This window comes from Scatophagus argus, chromosome 5, assembly GCF_020382885.2.
Source record: "Scatophagus argus isolate fScaArg1 chromosome 5, fScaArg1.pri, whole genome shotgun sequence".
Lineage (NCBI taxonomy): Eukaryota > Metazoa > Chordata > Actinopteri > Scatophagidae > Scatophagus > Scatophagus argus.
This window is the reverse complement of record NC_058497.1, coordinates 25390361-25418356: the sequence shown is the minus strand read 5'-3', so window position 1 is coordinate 25418356 and position 27996 is coordinate 25390361. Positions and strand designations below refer to the sequence as shown.

Genomic DNA, 27996 nt, shown 5'->3' with positions numbered 1-27996 from the left:
GCTCCGTCTCTGACGGCAGGTCAGTCAATGAGGTCTGGTTCAGCGGATCGGATCCTGCAGGCAGTCGGCCCACGGGCTCGCCGAGGACGAGACGGGACGTGGAGGAAGACGAGACAGTCTGTCGTTTTCCTCACTTTTCTTATCTGAAGGCCCTCATTGTTTTTTTTTTCTCTTTTTATTTATTTATTTATTTATTCACTGACACATTCTCTGGGCTTTTCTCACAGCTTGTTCACGACTGTCCAATCTGAACTGATTGTTGCTTATTTAATATTTAATGTTATGGGAAATAATTCAGACTGAGAACAAAGTTTTCAGGTGCTTTAACACACACACAAAGTACGACTTCCATCTCCCATCTGTGCCTTCCTGTCCGTCTGTCTCTGTGTCCGTCCATCTGTCTCTCTGTCCATCCTTCTGTCTGTCTCTCCCTCTGTCTCTCTGTCTGCCCATCCATCTGTCTCACCCTCTGTCCGTCTGTCTCTGTATTTGTCCATCCGTCTGTCTGTCTCTCCTGCTGTCTCTGTGTCCGTCCATTCGTCCCGTCTCTCTGTCCTTCCTTCTGTCTGTCTCTCTGTCCATCCGTCTGTCTGTTTCTCCCTCTGTGTCCACCCGTCCATCTGTCTCTCCCTCTGTCCGTCTGTCTGTCTTTGTGTCCACCCGTTCTTCTTCTGTCTCTCTGGCCGTCCGTCTGTCTGTCTGTCCATCTGTTTCTCCCTCTGTGTCCACCCGTCCATCTGTCTCTCCCTCTGTCCGTCTATCTGTCTGTCTTTGTGTCCACCCGTTCTTCTTCTGTCTCTCTGGCCGTCCGTCTGTCTGTCTCTCCCTCTGTCTCTCTCTCCGTCTGTCTCTCCCTCCCCCCATCACTCCTCTGTGATGGTGGGCAGGTGAGGGTTGCTGGGTGAACTGGGCATGCTCCGTAGGTCAGGCCGGACGTTGACGCTGGAGATGGACCACACATCACTCAGCTCTGCAAAAAGGTCCAACAGTTTAGACTTTACACTTTGTGAGGAAGCTTTGTGGGTAACACAGAGGGGCGGGATTTATACAACCAGGTGTGCCAGTCCACACCTGGTCAAGTCATGGATTTTTCTTGAGGCTTAGAATACACACACAACAACTAACAAAGTATGTGAAGACAAAGTCCCATGAATTTAGCAGAAGTTTGCACAGGATGTTCAAAACATGCATGACATGAAGCTAAAGGAGCTGTGCATTGTGGGTGAGTTCGTGCGTGTAAAAATGCAAACATGACACAAAATAGAAGCAACACGCAAACTGCAGAGTTTGCTTCATGATGCAAGCGCACAAATGACGCAGGAAGGACTCGTCTCAAGGCTTCGTCTGTCACTGGATGTCTCGTCTCGTCTCGCAGCTGTTTGAGTACACTTTGTCTTGTACGTCAGTCAGGTAAGATGCTGTCAGTCAGCTGCACCTGAGCAGACGGCTTCAGGGCCAACTCTGGACCTCTGGATCCACAGTGACTCTGAGAGGAACGTGTCCTCGCGTTTCTTTTACAGTCCTGCTGTCGCTTGTCTACAGGAAACACAGACGCGTGCACTTCAAACAGGGTTCATACATGCACGGGGTCACGGGGTGAAGACCAAAGGGAGGGAGACCAGGGCTCCAGCAGGGGGGTCAGAGTGCAGGGGGCTCCAGCGAACACAGATCACCTCTGACGAGTCTGACACACACACACACACACACATACACACAGAGGAGATGACTGCATGCAAACATGATAATCAGAAGACAAAGTCCCGTCTGCGCTGGTCCAAACTAGAGTGTTTGCTGAGTGCGGGTCAGGGTTAGCAAAGGGACGCCTTTGAGTCCGGCTGTCAGCGGTGGCAGAAACAAGATTTCTGTTCAACACTTCCAATCTGTTGAAAAGTTTTCTCCTCATTTACTGAGCAGCTGCTGCACCGAAGCCGAAGCTTCACTGCACTCGTCAGCAGGGACGTAACTCAGCGGCAAACATGACTTTCCCACAGCGTCAGATCGTTCCCACAGTCTGTTTGCTCACTCAGAAGTTACGATATTCAACCTGAAGCTTCGGCTTTTGCTCATGAAAAAAAAAGAAAAATCTTGTTTTGTATGTGACGACAAACAAAATGCAGCAGTGAGAAAAGACAAACTGATCTCTGGCATCTCAGCAAAGACCCCGTGTGGCAGTAGACTGAGCTAAGGTCTGCAGACGGAGACCAGGATTCAGACAACATGGAGCCACAAACACAAGCCTCAACCCGGAGTGGAGAAAATGTCCTCATACCCGTCCTGAACTTGCTGTAGGGTCCGTTCTCATGAGTCTGACGGCTGCCGGACCAGAAGGGAAGGCCTCTCTCTCTCCACCTGTGACACACACACACACACACAGCACGATCAGAGCAGCAGAGAACAACCAGGTGTTATCTGTTCACCAAAGTGCTCCGAGACCAACAGATGCAGCACTGTAACCGCTTTGATGATGATGTGTGTGTGTGCGTGTGTGTGTGTGTCTCCAGGTGAAGAGAGACTAAAGCCCAGGTATGAAAAGAGAGAAGAGAGGGGCTGATGATGAAAGAGATGTTGCTGAACAACAAACTCAGGTGAAAATGAAAGCACAGGTGGTGTGTGTGTGTGTGTGTTGCAGGGCCTCATTGGCTGAACCTCTGTGACCTGTGACATTCACACCTGAGCTCTCCAAAAAGTCCTCCCACCACACTGGAAGGCAAAGGTGTGTATGGCCGTTGTGAACACGATGGTTCTGTAATAACTTCCTGTCCTGAGATAAAGCAGGAGACGTGTTTTTGTAATAACCAAAAATCCTGAATCCCAGCTGAGCGAAGACAGGACTTCAGGAAGAGGAAGTTTCTCTACGAGAAAATAGATCAGCACGTCTCAGCACTTTGTGTCGTCGTGTCTCTCTGTGTGAGGGTTCACCTGCTTACGCTGATCGAGACCAGACTTCACATGGCCACAGCAACATCTCACATGACGGTACAGTTAGCAGGAGACGTGTGTGTGTGTGTGTGTGTGTGTGTGTGTGTGTGTGTGTGTGTGTGTACGCACCAGTGGAATAGGAAAACTGCAGCGATGAGGAAGGCCGACACGGCATCAGTCAGAATCCACATCAAACTATATTCCTCTGGAGTCTGGACAGACAGACAGGAGGGACGATTAGATCTGCTGAAACAGACGACCGTCAGACGAGAGCAGGAACGTCATTATTTTATTTACTGGAATGTTCCTGTTAAAAATGTAATCAAACCCAGCTGACAGCTCGCAGACATGTGGGTGGTGAGAGAGAGCGTTTATGTAACCAAAAGGTAACGAGCTCGATCTTCAAACACCCACAACACCTGCTGAGGAGAACCTCCTCCAGTCTGAAAAGGCTGTCCTGATGCCACAACATCACATACAAACACATCTGTAATAATGTCAGCATCTGTGCAGCTGCAGATCTGATTACTGCTTTGCTTAATAAACATGATGTTGTTAATGCAGCGTTTAGTTTACTGTTCATGTGCCACCAAAGCGTTGTCTGAAGTGCTGCAGGCGCTGTGAACGTTTCTGAAACGTTCTGTGAGGGTTTCTCTCAGCCTTTCTCAGCCTCTGTGTTCCTGCTCATTTCCAGATGAATCACTGGTTAGATTCTCTGTGATTATGGGCCTCATATCAGAGTCTTACAACACAACTGAAACTCAGAAGAGAATGACGAGGAAGCAGCTGGTTCTTCGAAAACCTTTTCAACGAATCTGCTCACCATGAGGAAGAGCGGCTTGTCGATGCCAGACAGGATGTGGATGGAGTTGGTGGTTACGGACTGGGCTCCGGCGCACCAGGCCAGAGTGTAGAGCCACGGCTGGCTGATGACATACAGGTTAGTACTGATGTTCTCTGACTGGTACTTTCTGTAGAGAGAGAGGAGGGGGGCATTGTGTTAGAGACAAACATGGCTTCTGAGTGTGATCCAGTGATCTCTCACTGTGAAGCGAGAGCACAAAATGTAGTGACCAAAGGTACAGAAAGCAGCAGGAAAACAAGGCACAGCTTCCCTACAGCTCGTGTGTTACGGCTTTGCTTTACATTACACAGACAGACAAACAGACAGGATAAGACAGAACAGAGAGAGACGCTGAGTCTCTACTACGATGAGCATCAGAGACCAAAGCGCTGCATTTTACAGTCTGGAGCTGCATAATCTTGTTATTCTTTCACTTTGTTCTGATCAAAAAGTTGTTGAAACAGTGAGGAGTAGCAGCTCCCTGCTTTATCAGCAGTTAAAGAACGTCTCCGTCTCCAACAGCCAATCAGAGAGCACCTAAACTCTTCCTTCAGTCGCTGCGGTCACTCTGAAGAGGAAAGGCCCAATGGCGAACGCAAGCCAGGTGCAACGCAAACATGGCGTCCATATTTAAAATTCATATGCCTCACTGTGGTGGACTTGCTGACGTGTGCACGACTCGCTCCAGACTGCAGACAAGCTGTTAGCTCAGTATTGTTGTGTGTGCTTGATGTTTGCATCACCACACTGTTACACTATGGAAGAACCACCACACTGTGACTGTCCCACACACGATGCCTTCAGATCACAGCTCGAAGACAAAGGCTTCCACGCCACGTCTCAGCGTGATTCATCCAGCGAAGCATCTCTAGCTGGTGACTAACTCACTGTCATCAAAGCTGCCATGTCACCGAGACAGAGGAGATGACTCAGCAGGGAACTTCAGCAGACTGTGTGAGACGTGTTAGAAAGTCAGCCATCTTTCTGGGCCTTTTCCTTCCAGACTGTTCTCCCACTCCCACACTCCCACCTCCAACCTGTCTGTACCTCCTCCTTCCTGTCACTCAAACTGTTCTCTCCTCCACTGAACAAGCCTTCACAGCGCCTGGTTGGTGTTCACTGCCAGTGGGCCTTTGTGTGATGACCATTTGATTTGCAACAGGAAAACACATTGTGACTTATGTGTGAGATTGGGTAAAACTCATTTCAGGGTATTCTGAGTATTTTTTGGTTAAAATCTGTTGTTCACTGCAAATTGTGCTTAAATTGTTGTTGCATGCATGCAGCACTCAGTAATCTTTTTCTTATTATTCCTAAAATACTGTTTGTGTCCTGCAGGTGTCATCGTGTGTGTGTGTGTGTGTGTGTGTGTGTGTGTGTGTGTGTGTGTGTGTGCGTGCACCTGATCTGTTGCTGTGACATGGTGCTGTAGTGCAGGTTCAGTCTGGTGATGTGGCTGTCGGTGAGTTCCTGAATGGAAGCCTTCACTCCAGAGGTCTGCTGCAGGTCTGGATCCACAGCCTGGACCAGCTCCCTGTCCTCAGATGGCAGCCACAGCACCTACACACACACACACACGATAAAGCTGACCGAACTCTAATCCTGACATACTCCACTGTGTAGTGCTGCAGCGTGTGAACGTGAAAAAGGATGTGAAAGCACTGGTGTCAGCTGTCAGCTTCTCGTATTTAGATGGTTCGAATGACAAAGGTCACCAGCAGCAGCTCATATTACTGTTAATTCCTGTGCAAACTGATGACGGGCCAAAACCAAACTTGGCTGCTGTCAGGCTTGTCTGTCGTCAGCCAAAGATCCTTTATTCACTCTTTAATGTCGATGAATCACTCAGTGTGATCCAAGTCCAGAAATGAAAACATTTTGTTAACATCCAACCTATGAAATTACCTGTGAGGAGTTGATGTGGGCCTGCACCACCTGCAGAGTGAGGTTGATGTAGAACTGGCTGTAGGGATGTTCGTACGGTGGCCTGCGCAGGTCAAACAGCACCAGTCTGCCGCTACGGGCTGCAACCTCCAGGAACTGGGCCAGTGAGGGAACAGACTGGTTCCGGGCCCGGGAGCAGTCTGCCTCAGACAGGGAAGACACAGTGCCAAACGGGTCCCTCTGCAACAGAGTGTGTGTGTTCACTCATTCTGCTCAGTCATGGAAAACGGAAAAAATAGATTTGAAAAATGATTCACAGTAAAAATTAGGCTGATGTCCAGCGGTATCCAGAGGAAGCACTGAAAACAAATCAGATGACTTGAGCGTTACCTCAGGGTGAAGAAGCCATGTTTTCAAACCAGTTTTAATGTTTCTCATTGTACTTCCGGTGTGACTTTCACACATAAAAAGAATAAAACGTGTGCTTTTGAGTGTGTGTGTGATAGTCTCACCGATAAGAACCAGTCTCCAGCATTCAGCTGCTGTAGCTCTGACCAGGTGAACATGGAGGCATCCTGGTGTGTTCGATTGGGGAAAACCTCAGCAACGTTAGTTGTTCTCCTCAGAGTGGAGTCGTGCATCAGGAAGGGAACCCCATCATAACTACAGAGAGATGAAAATATCAAGTGAAGACCAATGAAAAGCGAGGAGAACCGGGAGAAGGAAAAGGAGGAAATGAAGCTCTGCTCACTCATCATAACACCTGCAGCCAAAGTAAAATCACACAAGCCATCTCAGCGAGCCTGTCAGCTGAATTAATCACAGCAGTTCAGTTATGTACACACACACACACACACACACACACACACGTCATTCTTACACACAGTAAGCAGCAGGCTCACTGGGGTCACCAGCAGCATGGGGTTAGCTGACCTGCTAATGAGGAGTCATGTCATGTTGCCAATCCACCTGTGTGAAGGCGGTAAAACAGCATGCTAATCCACTGGCTGAGGGCTAGCGGCTAACTGGATTAGCATCATAGTAATCACCTTAGCACTGAGGGGGTAGCACGCTAGCATCCGATCTGTACAAACAGCTTCAAGGATTTTAGCAGCAATAAAACATACTGTGATCTCTCGTGTTATTAAACTCTGTCACATTTGTTGAATCACAAGAGATTTTCTGAAAGTATATTTTACCAATTTGTTTCATTAGTCAAGCAGTTTCTAATCAAAGCACATTCAGCATCACAGCCCACATGGATTTCAATAACAGAAGTTCAAGCTCCTGTAATCTGAGTTTACTAAAAAACGGTTAGCTAACTTTTAGCTCTTTAGCTTGTCGTGATCTGTAGAACAAAAAATGTAAATCAAAGACAGAATAAATCAACCAATCAAGTGGTATCAGGTCATGGTATGTACAGTATAATACACTTAAATACCTTTACATTTTAATAGCGTAACAAGAATACGCTTTGTGCACTCACACACTCACACACACACCCAGGTAGAAGCCGTTAATACCTGATGGTGACGTCGGTCTCCAGCCCTTCTCCTCCAGCCTCCACCGCCTTCTCAAATGACATCACAGTATTCTCTGGAGCCAGCTACACACACACACACACACACACACACTAAAATATTAGGGCAACCAAGACACTTTGAACAGAATCGAGACAGATCCAGCTGTGACGGTTCAGTCCGGTCTTACCATCGGAGCTCCTCTGTGTCCGATGAGCGTCGGGGCGGGTCCCAGCGTTCCTGCCTCTTTAATGCAGGGTGAGTACATCCCCAGGGGGACCAGGTAGAGAGAGAACAGCACGGACAGGTAGAGACCCAGGACAGCCGCCTGACGCACTGAATATGGAGCAACAGCACAGAAGATGTACCAGGATGTACACTCGTTTAAATCACACTCACTCATCTTTTTTTAATCTCTCAACACAAGATGTCTGAAGTCACGAGCAATAAAACTCAGTAAGTCTGGAGTGGGAAAAGCCAAAGGGAAGCCTGGAGAACAGTTCCCAAAGTGATCCCACAGGTGGAGGTGAAGCAAGGTTTATCATATCATTGTTCATTTACTGTGTGTCTTTAGTAACGTTTCACCACATTAAAGAACAAACAGATTTTAATTTTCACTGCCTGTGTATCAGTTCCAGATATCAGCTCTCAGTATCAGCTGATCCCTACCAAAAACCAACAGGTACAACTTCAAGTCTCTAATTACATGCCTGTTAAGGGCTATCGGAGCGAACTGGTGTAGGAATTGGAAGTTATTAAGGATTATATACAGCAAATCTGTGCTGATGGGATCAACATCTGGCACTGAACAGCAGCCCTGTGGACAACAGGCAGAACATATGTAAAATATGTCTTTCATTGATGTAGCCTGAACAAAAATACTGGGATTATTCACATAATTTAAAGTGGTGCTGAACAACTACAAACATTTAGTTCGTCCATAAGATACACAGTTTCAGTCACACACTGGTTTTAATATGGAAAACACGCAGAAATATATTTGATTTATTCAACCACAGGTGTAAAGAACAACTCCAGACAGAAAAGCTGTGCTTCATCTGTAAACCACAACTTCTCTAAGACCAACCCATCAGCTCTTAACATCCAGGTCTGAGTGGGTGCTTTACAACAGGGGGGACAGCTACACCACATTCTGGGCTTCTGTAAGTCTCACTCTCCCTCATCTCCTACCAGGACAGACCCCCGACATGACTCAGCATCACTCTGCCCGCTAAATCCCCATGGCAACAGGGGACAGTACCCATGGAGACCAAAGAGAGAGAGGTACAGGGGGGAAAGCCACTGAGTGGAGAGGCAACACAGAGTGACCCAAACAGACGGCAGAGGGAGAGGCACAACGAGTAAGAAAGAACAGCAAAATGAAGGAGACAACAAAAAAAGCGAGTGAATGACAGAAGACAGACGAGAGTAGGAAAATGAGACATTAATCTTCTGTTAAGAGAGAAAGATGGCAGGGAAAACCACAGCTGTGTAATCCATGCCAGACGAGTGCGTCACGTTGCTGGGGGGTATGTTTGATGTGAGAATAGCTTTACTCCCGACAGGTCGGGCAGCCAAGTCCTACTACAGCTGAAGAGTTTAGAGCCAAAACGCTTCAGCGTGAGCCAGCAATCAGCCAATATGTCATTTCAACAAGGTCCTTCAGCTCTTTCATTCCTCCAGTCACTGCTGTGAAGTCAACGAGTGGTCGGCTGTGCTCATCATTACGCTTCTGTTCTTCTGTCTCTCTTTCCCCAAACATTTCCAAACAGCAAGTACTCTGATGTACAAAGGGTCCTGAACGGGCCTGGCTAACCTGTTTGCTCTGGGATCTGGATCACTGACATAAACAAAGATGGCCGACATGTCTCCAGCTGAACAAAAGTGAAGCCGGAGTCTGTGAGACTGTCTGGTCTCAGCAGTTGTGGATCGCACAGAGACGCAAGGTCCCGAATTCCTTCTAGTGTTGGCTTCAAAGCTCACAAACATCAACACCCATCAGGCCGTTTACCTCTCTTGTTCATGCGGAAGAAGTGCAACGCTATTGGCCAGGAGAGAATCACCATAAGTGCGACTGCAGCCACATGGAGGAAAGGTGCCGTCACCTGTCGAGGTTTAAAAAAAAAAAAAAAAAAAAAGTCAAAATGTCAGCACAGTCTCAAAGATTTCACTCAAACATGAAACCCAAATTCCTGTTTGCATGAAGCTCAGTATCAGCTGTGTGGTGTGACGGGACTGACGAACCTGCAGGGAAAGGAGGAGAGTCTTCCATTCTTTGCTCCAGAGATCGGACAGGATGGCGGTGGCTGTGACTGAGAACGCCAAGGTCACCACGATGCCGGTCTGACACAAACACAGGAGGATGAGAATGACGGCAAAACTACAACGCAGTGTCTGTCAGTGTCTGCGTTTATGTATTCTCAGAGAGTGGATCACCTTGTGGCTCCAGTGAAGGTACAGCCTCTGACCCTCAGACAGCAGGCACACCGCCAGCACCTGAACAACGCACACACATTTACTGAGTACAGCTGCACGAAGCTTCTTCAGACAACTCCCACACAAGGTATTCGCCTCTAGACAGGCTGAAATCATGTCAGTGTGCGTACCAGCAGCAGGGCGATGTATGTGAAGAGAGCAGCTGCAACAACCAGCAGGACCAGAGACCAGGGAAACCAGAACCCCAGAGTCCCGAAGTTAAACCTGAAGAGTTGAGGTTCAATTATGCATTCATGCATTCATTTATTGTTACAGTGAAACAAATGACCTCATCATGATGAGAACACACGGCAGCTTGCATGCACAGCATGTTCTCCGTGTAACCCACCAGTCAAAGTCGTTGTAGTCGTTCTGAGCTTCACTCCAGAAATAGAGGAATAAAAAACTGAGGAAGAAGGTGAGGATCAGGAGGCCAAAGGTGCCGCACTCCACCTGTAACACACACACACACACACGGTGTGAAGGATTAACTATTCCATCTTTCTAATCAAATCAATCGTACGTTTTGTCCCCTTTTCATCCCACAGACCACCCCCACCTTCCAAACTTGGTTACTGCAGTAATCTCAGAGAAAATACATCATCCAACAACACCAGTCACTGCGTCAGGCCCCACTGCATCCCACGCCTGCAGAGTCTTAATGCTGGCCCCATGACTTTGGAGGACAACTTGGAGGCAGAATTGGCCGGAGTGGGCCAGAGGGTTGGCAGATACAGAGGAAGCTGATCATATTAGCGAGCGTACGTGGAAGCAGTGTATTGAGATACAAGCTGACAGAGTGTATATGTGCTGATATTTTTCAGAGAAAAGCACAAACTGACTGTTGGAGTCAGCAGGCTGGATGGAGGAAATCTGGCTGGCGAACCAACACTCTGCACCATCAGCAACACTGAACAAAATCACTGCTTGATGATGATGCTGTGTGTTTGTGTGTGTGTGTGTGTGTGTGTGTTTACCTTGCTGCAGCAACACTCTCCCGGCTGCGCCCGGGCTCTTTGGTATCGTCTCCATTGGCAACCATAGAGGCCAGCCAGGCAGGAGACAAACGGCTGGTGTTCATACCTGTTGCAGTGAGTCAGGAATTAAGGCTAAAGAATCTCATGTCGAACCTTTACTTTCACTTTTCGGCATCACTGATGGGAGTATTTGTGTTTGACCTAAGATGCTTCGGCTGTCAACATTAATTAGGCTGCACTTCTGTCTTCTCACTCAGTAAAACGTCCTGACCACAGTTGTATCTTTGAGTTTTATTTATCTTTAACTGTCTGTGTGAGGTCCCAAAGGGTTCAGATTCAATAATCACATTTGATTTTGAAACAAACTCAACCCACCACAGTGTTTCATACAGCAGTCCTTTGGCCGATGCATTCAGGCTTTGTAGATCATCCTGAGTAACCAGGATGTGGTTTGGAAAGAGACATTGCTGATGGGTTTCTGATTTTGCGATGTCATTTTCTGATGCTTTAAAAGAAATGAAATTATTCTTAACTACACTGTGTTGGGTTGGTAGCAGAAGATCTTAAAACCTTGCTAGACTCCATTAGTGATGCCTGTAAATCTGTTTTATTTCGTGACAGCTGACTGGCACTAATAGCAGTTCATTTTAAATAACATTCACTTACATGAGTGCTGCATCAAATGCATTAAAAAAAATGATGGCTGATCTCTATAGTTACTAAAACAGTTTCCACAGCAACCAATAAAATGTGCAAAGACATTCATTACGACCGTTGCCTTTCAGAAGCTTTATGGAGAAAGCTCTGTAAACCGTCCTCACACTGAGGTGCAGTGCTGATGGACGTCGTTCTGTACCTTTGCAGCAGCTGCCGCCGCACCACCTTTAGCTTCCCCAGCTTCAGTCTGGTCACGGGCATACAGTCACCCACAGCCCGGCATCACAGAGAGGAGAGGAGGGAGGGAAGGAGGCGGAGAGAGGGAGAGAGAAGGAGGATGAAAAAGGGACAGGAGAGAGAGAGAGGAAGAGAGGAAAAAAGAAAGGCAGGACTGTTGGCCACCTCACTCCTTTCACCTAGAGGGAGAGAACAAAGTTTGAATCAATTCAAAATGTATTTATAGGAAAAGCACACTCAGCAGGACTCCGTGTGTGTGTGTGTGTGTGTGTGTGTCTCCTGTGGCCTACTTAAACTAACCCAGAATATCCAGATTCTCTCACAGATACACAAACTGACCAACCGTTATCTCATATGATCTATGACACAGTTACCTGTGCTGTACAGGCTGTTTGTTCGTGATAACCATTTGAGATTATCTGACACTTTATCAACAAAATGAGAAAATAGGTGGCTGCTGAATCAGTTACACTTGTCACTCGTTGGAGCTCTACCTGTGACAGCACCTGGTTTGTGACATCACACCCCTCACGACGCTACACGAAGTGTGTCTGTTCCTCATGTTAGAAGTGTTGCTGTAGTGCAAGCCTCCTCATTTCAATTCACCATCTTTTAAAGCAGATAAAATAACAAATCGTCATACCGATCACATCTTTATTGGTCACTGCCACACATAGTCATTTGTATAGACATTTAATATTTCACCAAAAATAAGATTTAAGATGTATTCTATTCTCACACTTCATGATAATTTTTGGATCTTCTACTCAGTGTGACCGAACAACAACCTTTGCCAACTGAATTGAGTTGACGGACTAAACGATTAATTATTTTTCTTTCTAAATTGAAATTCTAACTTTCTCCCAGGCCTCAGAGCAGACCGAGTTCTATTAAAGATGATCCTGATGTGCTCCAGACCCAGATAGGTGGCCTGAATCTGCTTAATGCCGGTCCAGCGACAGCTCAGGACAGAGCGCCTGGGTTACGAACAGAGAAGTCAGCTTAACAGCTTAACACACAATCAGAAATACTCTGCTGGCCAGAGTGTGAACTGGTTCAGACACAGGATGTTTGATTCAATACAGAAAAGAGGATTAGTGATGGTGGAAATGTTTTGCAACACTGATGTTATTTAACTGTGTGAGACGGGATTTGAGCCAGTCAGAGATAATAAGTTTCGCGATGGTAGTTAGCACCTTTCTTTGTCTGAAAAAACCCCCCAAAACATATTAATAAACAGCAACAATGCTGCCACTAAGGCGGGAGAGGAGTGTTGGCAGGATAATGCAGATTGTGGAAACTCCCCACACGTTTGTTTGCACTCAGTGCACTCTCATCGCTAACAGCTGCACATTACAGAGCTCTTTAACCGCAAACAGCTTGTCTAAATATGACGTGAAAAATACCAACAGCCTGATCAGTAACATTAGGTCCTGTTCTGGTATATAACAAACTCTACTTGTATTTAATTCTGGTCTATGCTGTGTAATTCATATCACTGAATTCCATTCTAATATATTCTGCACAATTAATTTCTCTACAGTTTCGCTCTGTTTTGTCTCTGCGACTGAAGTCGGCACCAGACGACCAGGCCCATTCGACGAGTCGAGTCATCACGCAGCTGCCATGGCAACTGTGACATCAGATCTGTTATTATGACTGCTGTGACGGATGAGGGGAGGCACAGGAAGAAGCAGATGGACTAACAACACAGAGACTGACAAAACGACAGTGAGAACATGAGAGTCATCACAGCTCTGATGCACTGCAGCAGTGCCACTGTGCAGGGTGACACACACTGATGTACACCCCACACACTCACAGAATACAGCTTTTCAAGCTTTTTAAAGACCGTCCATTTACTATGAAGTTACAAAGCATGAAGACTTCACATGTAAGAGGCGGGAACCGGTCTTTGGCATGTTCGCTTGAAAAGTGAATAGAAGAGAATAAGCTTTACTGCAGGAATATTGTGTTAAAAAAGAAACGACTAAATGTTTCTGCTCAAAATGTTTTGCGACAAGTTAAAAATGGTGGATAATTTTGGAACAATAGCCTTCATTTCATTTCATTTATTTAATTTGTTTAATCTATATATTTATGCTTTGTCAATATGAAGGAACAGTTCACTTCCATGTATCGTCCACCTGCTCCTTCTGAGCCGTTAGCAAGTAGAGCCCATCCTGATGGGACATTCAAAGGTGACCGAAGAGAGAGCTTGTTTAGCTGCTGTGTTGTCTCTGAGCAGGTGCAGCTGTCACCACAGGTACAGACGAGGTGATTTAAAACAGGACGAGGCCTCTGAGGTCAGCTCAGGCTGCTACACAAACCACAAAAGTTACAAAAATCCCAGCAGCAATTACACATTCTTTTAGTTTTAAACCTGGCTCCTGTGTTTACACGGTGGCGTGTAAATAATTCATACTTAGCACAAGTTAGGAAACTGGTCCAGTAGATGACCTGAGCGACCCTCATCCAGATTGTTGGCAGGGCCTCTATGTAGCCTCTGAACTCCCCTCCCCAAATCTGACTCACATTTCTGCTTAGAAAGAGGACTTTTAACAAAAAGATCTCTGTAGGAATCCTTTCTGTGAGGCTGTCAGCCACTCAGAGCGTGAGGGGCTAAAAAACACTTTTAGTGGATAAAACTATGAAGGTCAGAGTTGGATTGAAGGATTATGCTGCAGGCGTGTTGCGGCTGACAGCTGAGGTGACCTACTGGACCACTTCCAAAACTCATTTACACAACAACATATGTAAAAACAGGACCCAGAACAGAAACGCCCCTTAATGTTACATAAAAAACAATGCTAAATGAATGTTTTATGAATTTTAGTTATCTCAGCTCTGAAAGTGACGTCAGTTTGGTCTCCACAGTGTATGGTGATAGTGGCTGTAGCTACTTTAAAAACCTTCACCCTGCAGTCACTTTCCGTCTTCAATATGTTTCAGCACTAAACTCAAGTACCTCTCAAGCCGCCGCCTGCCAGACCACATGTGGTAGATAATGAGAGTAGTACACTAGTGTACCTTTTCACTTTCACTGCTTTATAAACTGCAGGTCTGGACTCCAAGTGGGTCAGACGTGACACACTTCAAGGACTCCCTGAGCTGCTGAGGTAAAAGGAGAGTGCATTTCAAAACCCCTGCTGTCCATGAAGGGAGGACACAGACAAAGACAGCACAGAGACAAGAAAACAAGAAGGCAGACAAGATGCTTAAAACGCAGAGTCCGTTCAGTATTTTTGTCTCTCTGGACTAATAGCCTTAACCTGCTTTTCCTCCCTCCTGTCCATCTGTCAGTGTCCATCTTTCTCTCTGCCTTTGGACACCAGCCACTACTTAAATAGCAGTCTGACATCAAACTTCATGAGTGGAGAGCACCTTAACCGGCCAGCACTTTACAAAGAGAGGCAAAGTCAGCTGAGGTCAGCCCCCAGGCTCTGTGGGGGGATTCATGAGGAACATTCATCAAATGTTCAGCTAAAACAATTAGTCTACACCAGGATTTTAACACAAGCCTGAAAACTGCTCAGCTCTTCTGAAAACACAGTCCACACTCAGCTGTTAAACTGCCATCAGTTAACGGATATATTGAGTCGATGTTTTGCAGATATACATACAGTACACACACACACACACACACACGTATGTACTGCTGTGGATGCTCTGAGTGACATAATGTACGTCCGATCATCAAAGGATGACAAAAATCAGGCACGACAGGATGTGCAGCATCCTCTCAGGCTGCACTGGACTCTGCTGGTCGAGCAGCTCCTCAAACCTCTGAAGGTTTCCTTTCTCTCAATACTGCAGCGCTGCAACCAGTGGTCAACCAATCAATTCGCTGATCGAAAGAACATTAACAGCCAACTGCTTTGATGACTGATAATCGTTTCATTCATTGTCCAAGCAAAAATGTCACACATTTGCTGCTTCCAGTTTCCTAAATGTGAGGATCCCCTGCTAAGCCAAGGTTTTGGGTCTCGGACTGTTGTTTCCAACATCACTTTGGGCTCTCGGAAACTGACGAGTGCTTTCCACAATGTTCTGACAGTTTATAGGCTGACTGCGTGAGAAAAAAATCAGCAGATTAATCAACAATGAAAGTGATTGTTAGTTACAGAATTACACTGATAAACTGAAGGAAACCAAAAACTGACCATCGACCGACTGTGATCAGCTAAGCTGTGGGTCTCACAGATCCTGAAGCATCTCATCTGTCAGTTTGCTCACTTTGTCTCACTGTCTCAGTATGTCCCTCTTGTTGTCTGAACTCTGAGTTATATTTCACAAAAGACCAATCATCTATTTTAAAGTCAGTGGTGGCTGCGTTTTGATCTGCATGCCAGTTATATTGCCCAAAGCCAAAGCACATTTGGCAACCCGTTTCAGCATTTTTTAGATTTATTTTTTCACCCATCCAAGGGAGAGACACCGTCCACGACGGATTAACTTATGGACAGTCGTCCCTCGCTTCACCCCTCCCACCGTGTGGCCTGCCGCCTGTGCAGTGCAGACGTCCTCTGGTGCAGCACAGCCTTATGTGCCTCCTTCTGGGGGGCCCCGTCTGTGTGTGTCTCTCCAAACAGAGCACACACACACATCCAAGTACATGAAGTCATGGTGGTAAGGCTGTCATTGTGACGCCCTTGACAACATCTCCTGTGCCTCTCAGGCTTTATTTCCTGTGTAACGTGCAGGGATTAAAGGGACACCTCCTGCACTACGCGTCCTCTCTCAATGACCTCAATGTTTCATATTTCAATCAAGAGCATTTTAATTCAAGTGAATACCAGCTGACACCAGCACCGGGTTCACTTCCATGTATCGTCCAGGTACGCGATGTTCACCAGGTACAGGTGCTATGAGACCGTCTATTACTCACATGTGCCAAACAAACTCTTGTGTTTAAGTTTTACCCAGAAGGTTTGGGCCTTGCATCAGCTGCCGTCTATCAGCTGTCCATGTTCAAGTCCCACAGAGGGAACATTATGTCTTCATCCACAACAACAGCCAGCAAAATAATCACTGGCAGAAAACTGGTTGATAATGGTTACAACAAGGACACATAACGCAGGCCTAAACTTTCTGCTGCTGACCCAGGAAAACAAGATAAAGGTGCTCTAGTTTCCAAAAGCCTTGTTCCAGTTTTCCAAAAGGACAGACTGTTGAAAAAGTGAACAAGGTCTGCTTTTCCCCTCAGCTGAGATCAAGGACTCAAGGACAGCATTTAGGTCAGATACAAAAAGGAACTCATTGGGGTTGTGATACTCAGTACAACAACTGATCAGTCTATTAGTCCATCGATCCACCTACTGATCAGTGTCAAACTGTAAGGAAGGGGCACACATTAGATTTTCTCTGCAGGTAGTCCGGCATGAGCCAGGTGAGACACGGACACTGAAACCATCAGATGTGCTGCTCTGTTTGCACAGGTGAGTCTGTCTAATCTCCACAGCATCAGCGAGGTGGAGGCCTGCTGGAAGACTCAAACAGCACCGTCGGGTTAAACAGAGCACTGAGGTTCATTATCTCCATCATTCTCTCTCTAACACACACTCACATGCAGCATCACACAGCGGATTAACAAACCGGCTGACTGCAGCAGTTGAGGGAAATTCATCATGAAGGAAAGGACCATTCAGTCTTTCACCAAGCCTGATTTATCACTACTTAAAAGGTTTTTCTTTTTTTTGTGATGCTGAATGTTGATCCTAAGTGTCAGCTGATATTTTAACATGTAAGCAGCTTTGGGGCTTCAGACAGCCCACCTAGCAGTTCAAAAACTGCAATGCACCAACAGCAGTCTGGACTAATCACAAACCCGCAACAAGTCAATTAGGATTTGATCAAAACACACAAAAATCCAAGCTGCCACCTGGACGTCCCAGATCGTACTTTGTTTTCCACCTGCAGCCACACCATGACAGCTGCGCAGGCTGGGTCTGAAGCGCGTTAGCCGCGTATCAATCCGTCACAGGAGCTGCAGACGAGATGTCTTACCTCTTCATTTGTGGGTGATGCGGGGAACCGAGGCAGAGAAGAGGTGTGCAATCCGTCATGTTTCACTTGCCTGCTCGGCTCCATTACATCTGACAGGACCTCCGACTGCCTCGAGTCCCCACCAAGAATTAAATTATAACCAAATGTGTCTGAGTGCAACTGGAAATATGGTGCATGTCCACATGGACTGTTCTCTTTCAGGGAGCTGGGAGTCTAAAGCAGAGCCAGACTGAAGTACTCCCACACGTTCTTCTGAAACCATTAAAGTGGCCATTTTGGGTTCTCATTACATAAATAAGGACTTTGTTATTTCCACGTAGTTGACTCAAAATGAACACTTACAACATAATACAAGCTCATAATACAAGTGTCAGACAGCGACACACACGTTCATACATACACAAATAACGTGAACAACATGAATTACCAGCTTGTTTTGAAAATACAACTCAGCCCAACACGTGAAAATACAAATAGAGACATAAAGCTTGAGAGCAAATGTGTATGTGTGTGTGTGTGTGTGTGTCGTGTGTTTCTAGGTGAGTAATGTTATAACCACGTCTAATGTGTTTATCAATCTTTAGTCTCACTCCGACTGCAGTCATTTCAGCAAAATAACAATATGGAAACAACACGGAGTAAATTGAGCAAACAAGACTGACTTGGCAGCAGCTGACAGAAGACGTGAGCTGTGAAGAACACGATGCTGTTCGACAGCCAGCAGCTTGTTAGTGCAGGACCCGGTTTTGAATCCCCAGAGACTTTGTGGAGTGCCCTATAGACCAGGCACTGCTGCTCCCGCGGAGCCGCACGACTGTGGTTTCACAATGCGATCATGCACAAGATCAAATTAAAGTTTAACGATCCTCTTGGGAATGGATATTAGCTGCATGAACGTGATGCTGGTCAGCGCCGACACAGAAATATGTGAGAGTGGGACTGAAATGGATAAATAAGACTGAGGGATTGTCAGCTTTGTTGTTTTGCATGTGAAGTGACAGAAGCCGCTGTAGATGTAAAGAAAACAATGAGTTAGTGTGGCAGCAAAGTGCAGCCCAGCAGCAGATCCTGGACTCTGTGTGAGCCTGCCTCCATTCAGGGGGCTGAATACCGAATGCTGGGGGCTCTACAGTGTCAGTGTGTGGGATCATCTGAGCAGAAAGGTTTTGCTGCTGAATGTGCAGATGACAGATGGACAGACAGATTTCTGCAGAGACTGATGGAGATCAGGGGTGACGGTACACATGAAACAAAGGGGCCCTCTGTGTGTTAACTCCCCATCCAATCACATCACACCACCTGCAACAACAACAACTGCCCAGCAAGTGACGTGTCCATGTTTTGACGTGCAGTCGGCTCTTTATTGTCGACTGACGATCGACCAAGCCGATCATAAGGTCAGTACTCAAGTACAAGTACCTCAGCACTGTGCATATGTAGAGAAATGTATGCAATATCTTAACCCAGTCTGCACGAGCCACTAAATTTCTTATTGAAAAAATTTGTGTCCAGTTTGTAGTCCACACCAGGCCGCAGCTCCAATCATTCCTCCGCAACAATCACAAAGTTTCAGCTTCCTAACATAATCACTCACAGTTATGCTGATATTCTAACAACAATACAGTGTTGGCAGTGATCCTTCTGAACCCCTGGCCCTGAATGTAACTCAGGGTACTGCAGACTTGCCTGTGATTAACTGTCAGTCGGGCAGAGGAGCTGAAGAATCACCACCAGGACACAAACTGGACATGAAAGTCATCAACAATCTAATCCAGACGTTCTGCACTGAGTTTTTGCCAGCTTCTCACAGCACTGACTGACACACACACACACACACAACTCAACCCAAAGCTAAATATTTATCACCCAGGAGCAGCATGTCCTCGTCTCTCACACACACACACACACACAGATTATGAAGAAGCCTGTATCAGCGATGATGTTAATGAGTCATGGCAGATTAATGATAAGCTAACCAACATATTGATTTATTCATTCACTGCTCGTTACACGTCATCATCACAGCCTCAGCGCAAAGGAAATAACCCACATCAGAGGACGGTTTAATTGCTTTTTACTGCTAGTCTGGGATAGCGCCTCAGGGAATATTCATTCACTGCAATAAACTCATCTAATTAACTTGTACAGAAAAATTAAATAAGGTCTAGTAAGAAACTAATGAAAACAATGAACATGAGAATTCAGAGAACTTTTTATTCCAACTGTAATTCATGAGGCGATTAACATTTGTTTACTTTTGTTTCTTGCTAACTGTCTTCTGGGACAAACAAATCACAATAAACACAGGAAACACACTATTAACCTTTGCAGTCGTGTAGCTGGAGGCTCAGACAGCCGGCACGGCCTGGACGGAGGAAGAACCGATTCCCCACATCCCGGGAAGAAGAATTCAGGACGCCTTTAGGCAGAACAATCAACTCAAGCTGCTCAGACAGAAGCCAAACTAAGTAAAACCACAAACCAAAGCTGTGCAACTTCAGCCAAACAACAACAACAACAACAACATTCCTCGAGAAACGTTTTTAGTTTGAACACAACAAAACTGCAACTGATTTTCAGAAACAGTTTCTGACAACACAAAACCAATCAAACCAAGTGATTTTAGTTAGGAGGAAGATGATGCTGACGTAACAAGGATGCTCTTAAAGGCCGACGATCTGAACCGCCAGCCGTCAGTCAAATCATCTGCAGTTTCTCACTTGTCTTGGAAATATTTCATTTGGGTTCAGCTCGAGTGGGGAGCAAAAATAAAGGATGCAAACGAAAATCTCAGGACTTCTTATGGGGGAAAAGAAGGCAGACTTCAGGAACAATGTGAGTAAAGGCCCAACCTGCAGACTGATAGTTTACCTCACAGAATCCTCATGTGGATTACTGCACATCAGGACACCCCTGACGTCACACAGAAAGACGGGGAGCCTCAGCAGAGAGTCTGCGCCGGTTTCTGTGAATCAGAGATCAGGTCCTGATGCCTGATCAGAGCTGCAGAGGAGCTGTTGCACCGTGACGCGGTCGGCCTCTCCGCTGTGACTCAGTGTTTGAATGACGTGTGCTCCAGGTGTGCAGCTGACTGCTGCGCTCCACACATCATCCCATTGGGATGTAAACACGCAAAGCCGACGACGCTCATCGCTTACTGCGAGGAGTTCGCCAGTGAAATCTGAAGAGTGTGGCACAAGAAGCTTCAAAACACTCAGAAATCCAAGACTAACTCATAGCCTAATAATGCTGCTGACTTTTCAGATGTATGACGTGTCATGTAGGTCCATCGTGCTGAAGAGAAGGCAAACATCAGGCAAACATCTGTACAGCTGATATCTCCAAAGCTACATGGGCTGAACTGCTCCTCTCAGGCTCAAATTTGAAGCCAAAGTGGACAGAAACTGTCCTCCAAGTGCTCAGCATTATGGGAAATGGTACACATACTGCTGAAGAAGTGAGTCAGGCCTCGGTGGGGAAACCAGCTCCCAGTCTGTTCAGTTTCCCTGAAGACACGAAGGTAACAACACTGACAAGCTGCAAGTTTCTCAAGAAAGAAGAACTTCACACACCTGCCATATCACACATAGCAGTACTGGGGCAGTTGGACAAAGGAAAAACCATCATGTCTAAATGTCCAGTTTTTCATGTAAGAAGTTACATGTCACTGAAACAGCAGCATGTCAGTAAGAGTCAGAGGAACGTGGTACATAAGAGACTGTGTTTTTAGAGCCTCCAGCCAGTATAAGAGCAGCAGCGTACCAGCCATCCAGGCAGACCACAGGGGCATCAGACTTCAGACCTGACCCGGCCTACCTGCCTGTCACACTGTCCTGACTTTCTCCAGGTGTTTTTGAATCCTGAGTGCAACGTGAAGTCCACAGGCTGCAGTCTGACGTCGTCAGCACAGCACCTTTCTGATCAGGCGTCACTTCCACTTTAACTCGGGTTTGGCGTTGGCGTCACACACACACACACACACACCAGCAGAGAAGACCGTCTAATGATGTCACCTGTCCGTCAACACGCCTCAACAAAGTGACGCAGCCGAGAGTCAAGCTGGGACTCAGATCTTCACCTGATTTGTGCCTGCGGTCTGTGAAGTGACCTTGGCCGAGTGATCGATGCGGAAATGTGCGTCTGATGTCCTTCCACGTGAGATTCTGTCAGTGTGTGATGCGTTGACCGCTAGTGACACAAACGGGACTCGCCGTTCAGTTCAACCAAACAGCCGCAGGGAATGCAGTCAATCACAACACCACCTGCGGAAGGTGTTTTGTCCAGAGGAAGTCCCGATACAACACACAAACAGCGTGATAAGCTCATAACGAAAGGCACCTCGTGTGACTGCACTCCACTTACGGTCCTTATACTGATGCGACGACGCAAACAAACGCAAATATAAAACACTTAAAGTCATAACCGAGCTTCTGTGGCTTCAGCGTTTCACTCCAGCTCGGTGAAGTCCAACTCACCTTCTGCAGTAGTTTGGGCGAACGACGTTAACTGCCAGCAACTTGAATCAAAAAGTAACCTAAGACGTGAAATGCACAGGTCACCGCTCTAAAACAGGCAGAAGGCTGACAATATGTCAACGAAAAGGCTAAATAAAGTCAGGTAAAGCGGAGTGTGAAGGGAGGGACGAAGCCAGCTCCGTGTCGGCCCTGGTCAGCGGCTGGCTGTAACCTAAAGACGCTAACGGACCTCCAGCCTGAGTGATGCTAACGCGCTGACTGAGTTACCCTTCAAAGCACACGACGTTTTGCTCAGTCCACTCAACGCGACCTGGTTTTCACAGTTCACGTGTTAAAGGTCCTCCTCGTGCTGACGACACACAGCGAAGAGCGACATTTTCTTACCTGAAGGACGCCCGTTCGCCGCCCTGCTGTCCGTTCATCAGCCGGTAGTTTTTGAACTGCGTTCGGGAGGCGCGAGCCCCTGCGCTGCAGTCGTCTCGTGCGGCAGTGCGGCGTCTCGAGCTCTGCGTGTTGCTTTCTGTGTGAGGACAGCACGGGGAGGTACAGGACCAGCACGCGCTCCGGCTGGGTGAGGAGGAGGAGGAGGAGGAGGAGGAGTGGGAGGGGCGGGGAGGGGGACTGCGGGCATGCACGAGGAGGCATCCGCGAGGGGCTTGAGCCAACCTGTTGCTCACGTCACCCCCCCTCGACTGAGACAACTGTCATGAGTGCGTCGAGAGGAAGGGATTTCTGTTGTGTTTGTGTCCAGTGTCTCTCAGTGTCCATCTGGTCCAAGTCTTACCAGCCTTAACGCACAGTAAGTTTTATCTGATCATGTTTAGACTCCACAGATTAAAACAATCGAGGTTAGTTACCAGGTTAACAGAAAATATGTTGCACACACAGTCAGGCTGAGCTCCATCTTAAGCACGTGAACAACACGTTTCTGAGTGCGTCACAACACAGAGTGAAACACAGCAAAGTTAACCTGCAGGTAAACATGTAAGTCTGTCTGTCTGTCTGTCTGTCTGTCTGTTACGTAACCACAGACCCTCAGCGTGGAAACAGCAGCCAGTCGCAGACAGAACAACAAAGTTGTGTGTGATGAATCATTCAGCGGGCCGAGCGTCTGTGTTTTACATGAGTGCAGCTGCTTCAGTCCCGTTTCCAAACGCTCAGAAATGTCAGGCTGCGCTTGTTCTTACGTAACCACAGCCGGGCCTGATCTGAATTTCAATCACCCCTCACGAACTCCACGTACGGGCAACTCAAAGCTTTGCTGAAGGGGGCGTGAACGCGATGCAGAGCAGGTTGTGACGGGACTGAAGCAAACATCTGCAGCAGCAGCCTTCAAACAACACTGAGCTGAAGCTGCTCACGGCGAGCTGTGTGGATCGTCTGGACTGACCCGCTCGTGACTTCTGGAAGGAGACATGGCTGCTGACTTTTCAGATGCACGACGTGTCACGTAGGTCCATCGTGCTGAAGAGAAGGCAAACATCAGGCAAACATCTGAAGCCACCGTGGACAGAAACTGTCCTCCAAGTGCTCAGCACTATGGGAAATGGTACACGTACTGCTGAAGAAGTGAGTCAGGCCTCGGTGGGGAAACCAGCTCCCAGTCTGTTCAGTTTCCCTGAAGACACGAAGGCTGCAAGTTTCTCAAGAAAGAAGAAGTAAAGAAAGTGACAGAACAATAAAACCTCCTTTAGCTTCGGGTCAGGAGCGTTTGCACTGCACACACACACACACACACACACGCACACACACACACACACACACAGTCACTGGGGTCCCCACTCTGCTTATGCAACTCCTACGTAGAGCGTTGCCATGACGACTCGGCGCACCTTTAATCATAATGCGCTGAATCTGGTCAACAAGGCCTGGGTCGCTACGGTAACAGAGCCATTACATCGGCAGCTGTAAGGAGGTGACACCCCACACACACACACACACACACACACACACACACACACACACACAGCTTTATTACAGTGCATGAGTGATGACGGCCATTAAAAGACATCTGTTCACTGGGCGAAGAGCTGCTGGACACACTAAAGCATCTAACCCTACTGTAGTCCGCGAACCCGTGACAGCAGAGTCAGCGTGTCGTCAAACGCCGTCCGCCTCTGGCTGTCGAGCCCTTCACGTGAAATGAGACTTCATGCTTTGTTGACAGGAGAAACAGGAGGAGGCGGCCTGAAAACTTCTCTGAGCCTCGCCACACGCCCCAGTCTCCTTCATCCACGAGCTCAGGTGGAAGATCAAATCTCCACTGCTGATGTTTATTATTCTCTGCACGCTCCCTGTCTCCCTCCCGCCTCTCTCCCATCTCCCTCCTGTCTCCCTCCCATCTCCCTCCCGCCTCCCTCCTGTCTCCCTCCCGTCTCCCTCCCGTCTCCCTCCAGCCTCCCTCCCGTCTCCCTCCCATCTCCCTCCCATCTCCCTCCCGCCTCTCTCCTGTCTCCCTCCTGTCTCCCTCCCATCTCCCTCCTGCCTCCCTCCTGTCTCCCTCCCGTCTCCCTCCCATCTCCCTCCCGTCTCCCTCCTGTCTCCCTCCTGTCTCCCTCCCGTCTCCCTCCCGTCTCCCTCTCGTCTCCCTCCTCTTCCCACAGACAGACCACAGACCGGCAGGAGTGAGGAGCCTGTGCAGGTTTCACTTGGGATCAGCTCAGCTTGCCTGGATCCTTGACCGAGGTGCCAAAGCTGGCAGCAGGTGGACCTGTTTGGTGGCTCTGAGGCTTTGCTTGTTTGCGACTTCACTTGGGCGTTCGAGCGTCGCGGCGCAGATTGATCACACGCCGTCTGAGAAGTTTGCGGATACGAAGGAACGTTTAACTCGTCAGCTGACCTGCGAGGGCCTCACCGTCCTTCACTCGTCTGCCTGACGCCTCTGAAGCTGAGTGCAAGTCGCGTTACCTTCAGGTTTCTGGGTGTCACCGTGTCCTCGTATTCACGCCGCGCTGACTCGTGCGGGTTTTCGCTCTGCTGTTGACCAGAAGTCTTTCCACATCAGGGATTTTTCAGGCTGGACTGAACATCCTGCCGCCCTCTGACCCTGACCTCCTCCAGTCAAGACAGAAATGGAGCTCGTCATGTTGTAGTAATCAAAGTGTTGACTAGATGATTGAAATGTAAACAAGCGTAGAGACTGAAAAGTGTGTGTGTGTGTGTGTGTGAGTCCTCTGCAGTGCTCTTCCTCTGCAGTGGAGGTTGTTATGTAATAGCAAGCAAATGGGGGGGGGGCACTGCAACACCAATGGGCATCAATCAATACACACACACACACACACACACACACACAGGAGCAGGTGGTGTTCAGTCACCTCCTTTGTGTTCAGTCTGGCCTTCGCTGTCCGAGGGTCCAGGATGTACTTCAGTCTAAACTGACAAAGACAAGAGTTTAAATTCAGTGTTTGGTTTCAATGGGGCACTAAATGGCCAAATGTATGTGGACAGTTTCCCATAAATAACTTGGTCTGAGGCAGAATGAGCCACTCCTCCTCTTCATGAGAACAACGAATATTCGTTCCTGATTTAATCTAATTTCACGTCTCTTTTTGGACATCTTGTTTTCCTTTCACTTCGGGCCTCTGTTGTTGTTGTTGTTGTTTGTCCTTGTCACTGATGCGTCACACTCCGTCACTCCCCTCTGCCGCCTCAGCAGAAAGCAGCCTCATTCCTCTCCACAGGAAACGCCGGAGGACGCGTGTGAAGGAGACAGAATGGAGACATGAGACTGGAGACAGGACGAACGAGGGACAGAAGAGAAGACGGAGCGCAGGGAATCAGCGAGGAAGATTTCTCTTTCTGTCTCTGCAGGACAATTAAGAGTTTGTTAACGAGAGCTCGGTCTCCATGGCAACAGGAGGTTTCCTAAGGTGACAGTCAGATAGCCAGATGTCAGCTTAAAAGATAACTTAAAGAAAGTCGCAGTTTGTCGTGAAACGGCTGAGGTTTTTGCTGATGTTGGCGCTCCTGGTTGTCGCCAGGTGAAACCCATCGGGGGAGGAAACCCATCGGGGGAGGAAACCCATCGGGGGAGGAAACCGTACGTTTGCATGAGGAACAAAGCAAGTAACTTTACTATTTAGAAAGTCATGACAAGTAGCTAACATTACAGCATCAACTTAATCAATTACTTCTCATTTAACTTTATCGTTCACGTGTAGGCAAGCCTTCAGGCTTCTGGACGTGTACCCAGAGTCCTCTTCTGTGGACTTTGGACTGTGGAGTCTCGCAGGTCCAGAAGTTGAGCACTTGGGTGGTGACAGCAGTGTGTGTGTGTGTGTGTTTCTGAAGGATTTAAGGAGGATTACTGCCACAGACGGACTGTGCAGATAGAGACATGAGGAGGAGGAAGGCAGATGGGGGAGAGCGGATGGGTGAGGTGAGGGTGGGGTGAGGGTGGGCTGCATGACTGAGGGAATAAACTGCGAAAAACCAGACAACAACCAGAAGGAAAGTTTCATCCATCATTACTGAAAGGATCTGACTGAAGGAGCGACTGTGAGATGAGAGCGCAAAGGGATGCAGACGCAGCAGACGAGTGTCAAAGGAGGAAATGATAATAAAGTTTTTACTTATTTTTAAAAAGGTGTCACCTCCACCACAAAAACTCATCCGCTGTTAGCCTGCAGTCGAAATGGGGAGCTGAGGAGGCGGGCGGCCAGTAATTACTGCCTTTAATCAGAAGGAGCGAAGGGGAAAAGGTGGGATCTAATTTCACAAGCAGATGGAAAAGCTGCAGGCGGCCAGCAGACACTTTTAAGCTCATTTCTGCCCGGGACTCAGAACAGCAGCTTACGTAACTGCACGCAGAAAGGCTCTCGGTATTAGGAAATCATGTTACAGAAAACAATGGTGTGATTATTGAGCCGTGCTCACTCGGCTGATTACGCTCTGATCTTTAGAGGAGGACACGTTCAGCAGAAACGCTCAGAAACAAGGAAACACTGAACGTGTCTCACTGTGATGAAATCAGGCGCAGCAGCATCTCGGCACGTAAAGGTTCATCTGGTCATCATCAGACAGGGCAGTCACAGTTTGAGAAATGTCCTTCTTCTAAATGAACATGACTCAGTCTCCTGGAAGAACTTAAGAAATATTTTGAACGTTGGGTTTCCATTTGTGTTCCAGACAGCCTCAACTCGATCTGTTGGCAGCACGAGGGGGGTGAAAGGTTACGAGTCATGAAGTTTGATTTCATATTTGAGAGGAAGTGACACTGATGGGCACGACTGTCGCCACATCAGCAGCAAGTGATTTGAATTCATTGAGAGAATATTTGGCGCAAACAGAACACAGCGAACCTGCAGAAGGTGGACTTGAAGAAAGGCAGACCACGTTTTCAGTTTTTGTACAGTTTTATTCGTTTCTCAGAGTTGTTTCAAATAATCCAAATGACTTACAAACAGATAAATTATGGCTCTGATACACTGGGGAGTGAAGACTTCACTGACCGTCTCATTCTGGACTGAACCAAGTCCCCCTGTGGACTGTACCAACTCTGAATCCCCCCTGACGCTGCTAAAAGAACTGCATTCAAATTATTACTCGACTTGTTGGAGGGTCCAGCAGAATTTGTAACGCATCATCAAGTCGTCAGCAGTCGAGGCTGGATGTGACGCTCACCACATTTTAGTCTAACAGAAAGGGGAGGTCACGGACGGATCAGGAGACAACAGGCCCCTGGGTCCAGACCTGCAAAGGGCCCCCATCCCACCCCACCCACTACATGACACTATCAACATATTGTTGATAATATGTCAAAAAGGATGTAAAGCAGCATCCTGTGGATTTTCACGACACATCCGAGGACACTCTCCCACGAGTGTTTACTGGCAGAGTTCATCCAGAGTGAAATCGAATATTAAACCGCAGAATAGTCCTTTAAGTCCAGCTCTGTGCCAGGGGTCCAGACCAGGACACAAACAGCGGCAGCACTTTGAGGCAGTTTTAATCCTCCGTTTGGCGGTTCCTCTCCCTCTTGTAGTGCTGCAGCCATTCACTGA

At 47.5% G+C, this 27996-nt stretch overlaps 2 protein-coding genes across 9 annotated transcripts in view; both read right to left on the bottom strand.

Moving 5' to 3' along the window:
- Positions 1-739: 739 nt before the first annotated feature.
- gdpd4a (glycerophosphodiester phosphodiesterase domain containing 4a) lies at positions 740-22583 on the bottom strand. Of its 8 annotated transcripts, none has more exons than XM_046388183.1 (18): positions 22379-22582; positions 11476-11692; positions 10620-10725; positions 9992-10095; positions 9774-9867; positions 9604-9663; positions 9412-9510; positions 9179-9272; positions 7358-7503; positions 7171-7253; positions 6160-6310; positions 5669-5887; positions 5166-5323; positions 3743-3890; positions 3049-3131; positions 2270-2349; positions 826-970; positions 740-789 (listed from the first exon to the last, which is right to left on the bottom strand). In XM_046388183.1, the coding sequence occupies exons 2-17, from the start codon at positions 11535-11537 to the stop codon at positions 864-866; spliced, it is 1794 nt and encodes a 597-aa protein (XP_046244139.1). In that variant the 5' UTR covers positions 11538-11692; positions 22379-22582; the 3' UTR covers positions 740-789; positions 826-863. The 8 variants fall into 8 exon arrangements, with proteins under 8 accessions (XP_046244139.1, XP_046244138.1, XP_046244141.1 ...); XM_046388185.1 differs by lacking the exon at positions 740-789 and adding an exon at positions 2671-2761 and having other exon boundaries at positions 832-1684; positions 22379-22583; XM_046388187.1 differs by lacking the exon at positions 740-789 and adding an exon at positions 2671-2761 and having other exon boundaries at positions 833-970; positions 22379-22583.
- A 4746-nt stretch (positions 22584-27329) lies between these two features.
- Positions 27330-27996, bottom strand: part of pak1 (p21 protein (Cdc42/Rac)-activated kinase 1) — a 35723-nt gene continuing 35056 nt past the window's right edge. The window contains exon 15 of the mRNA XM_046388190.1: positions 27330-27996. This exon is cut by the window's right edge and continues 2462 nt beyond it. The gene's annotated coding sequence lies outside the window, so the exon portion shown is untranslated.

Excerpts from the sequence above, each read along its gene's own strand:
- gdpd4a (XM_046388180.1), bottom strand. The coding sequence starts at position 11,537 with ATGCCCGTGACCAGACTGAAGCTGGGGAAGCTAAAGGTGGTGCGGCGG. Across the intron at positions 9,273-9,411 it reads CTCTCCTCCTTTCCCTGCAG|GTGACGGCACCTTTCCTCCA; the intron begins GTTCGTCAGTCC and ends AAACCTCGACAG. Across the intron at positions 5,324-5,668 it reads CCCACATCAACTCCTCACAG|GTGCTGTGGCTGCCATCTGA; the intron begins GTAATTTCATAG and ends GTGTGTGTGTAG.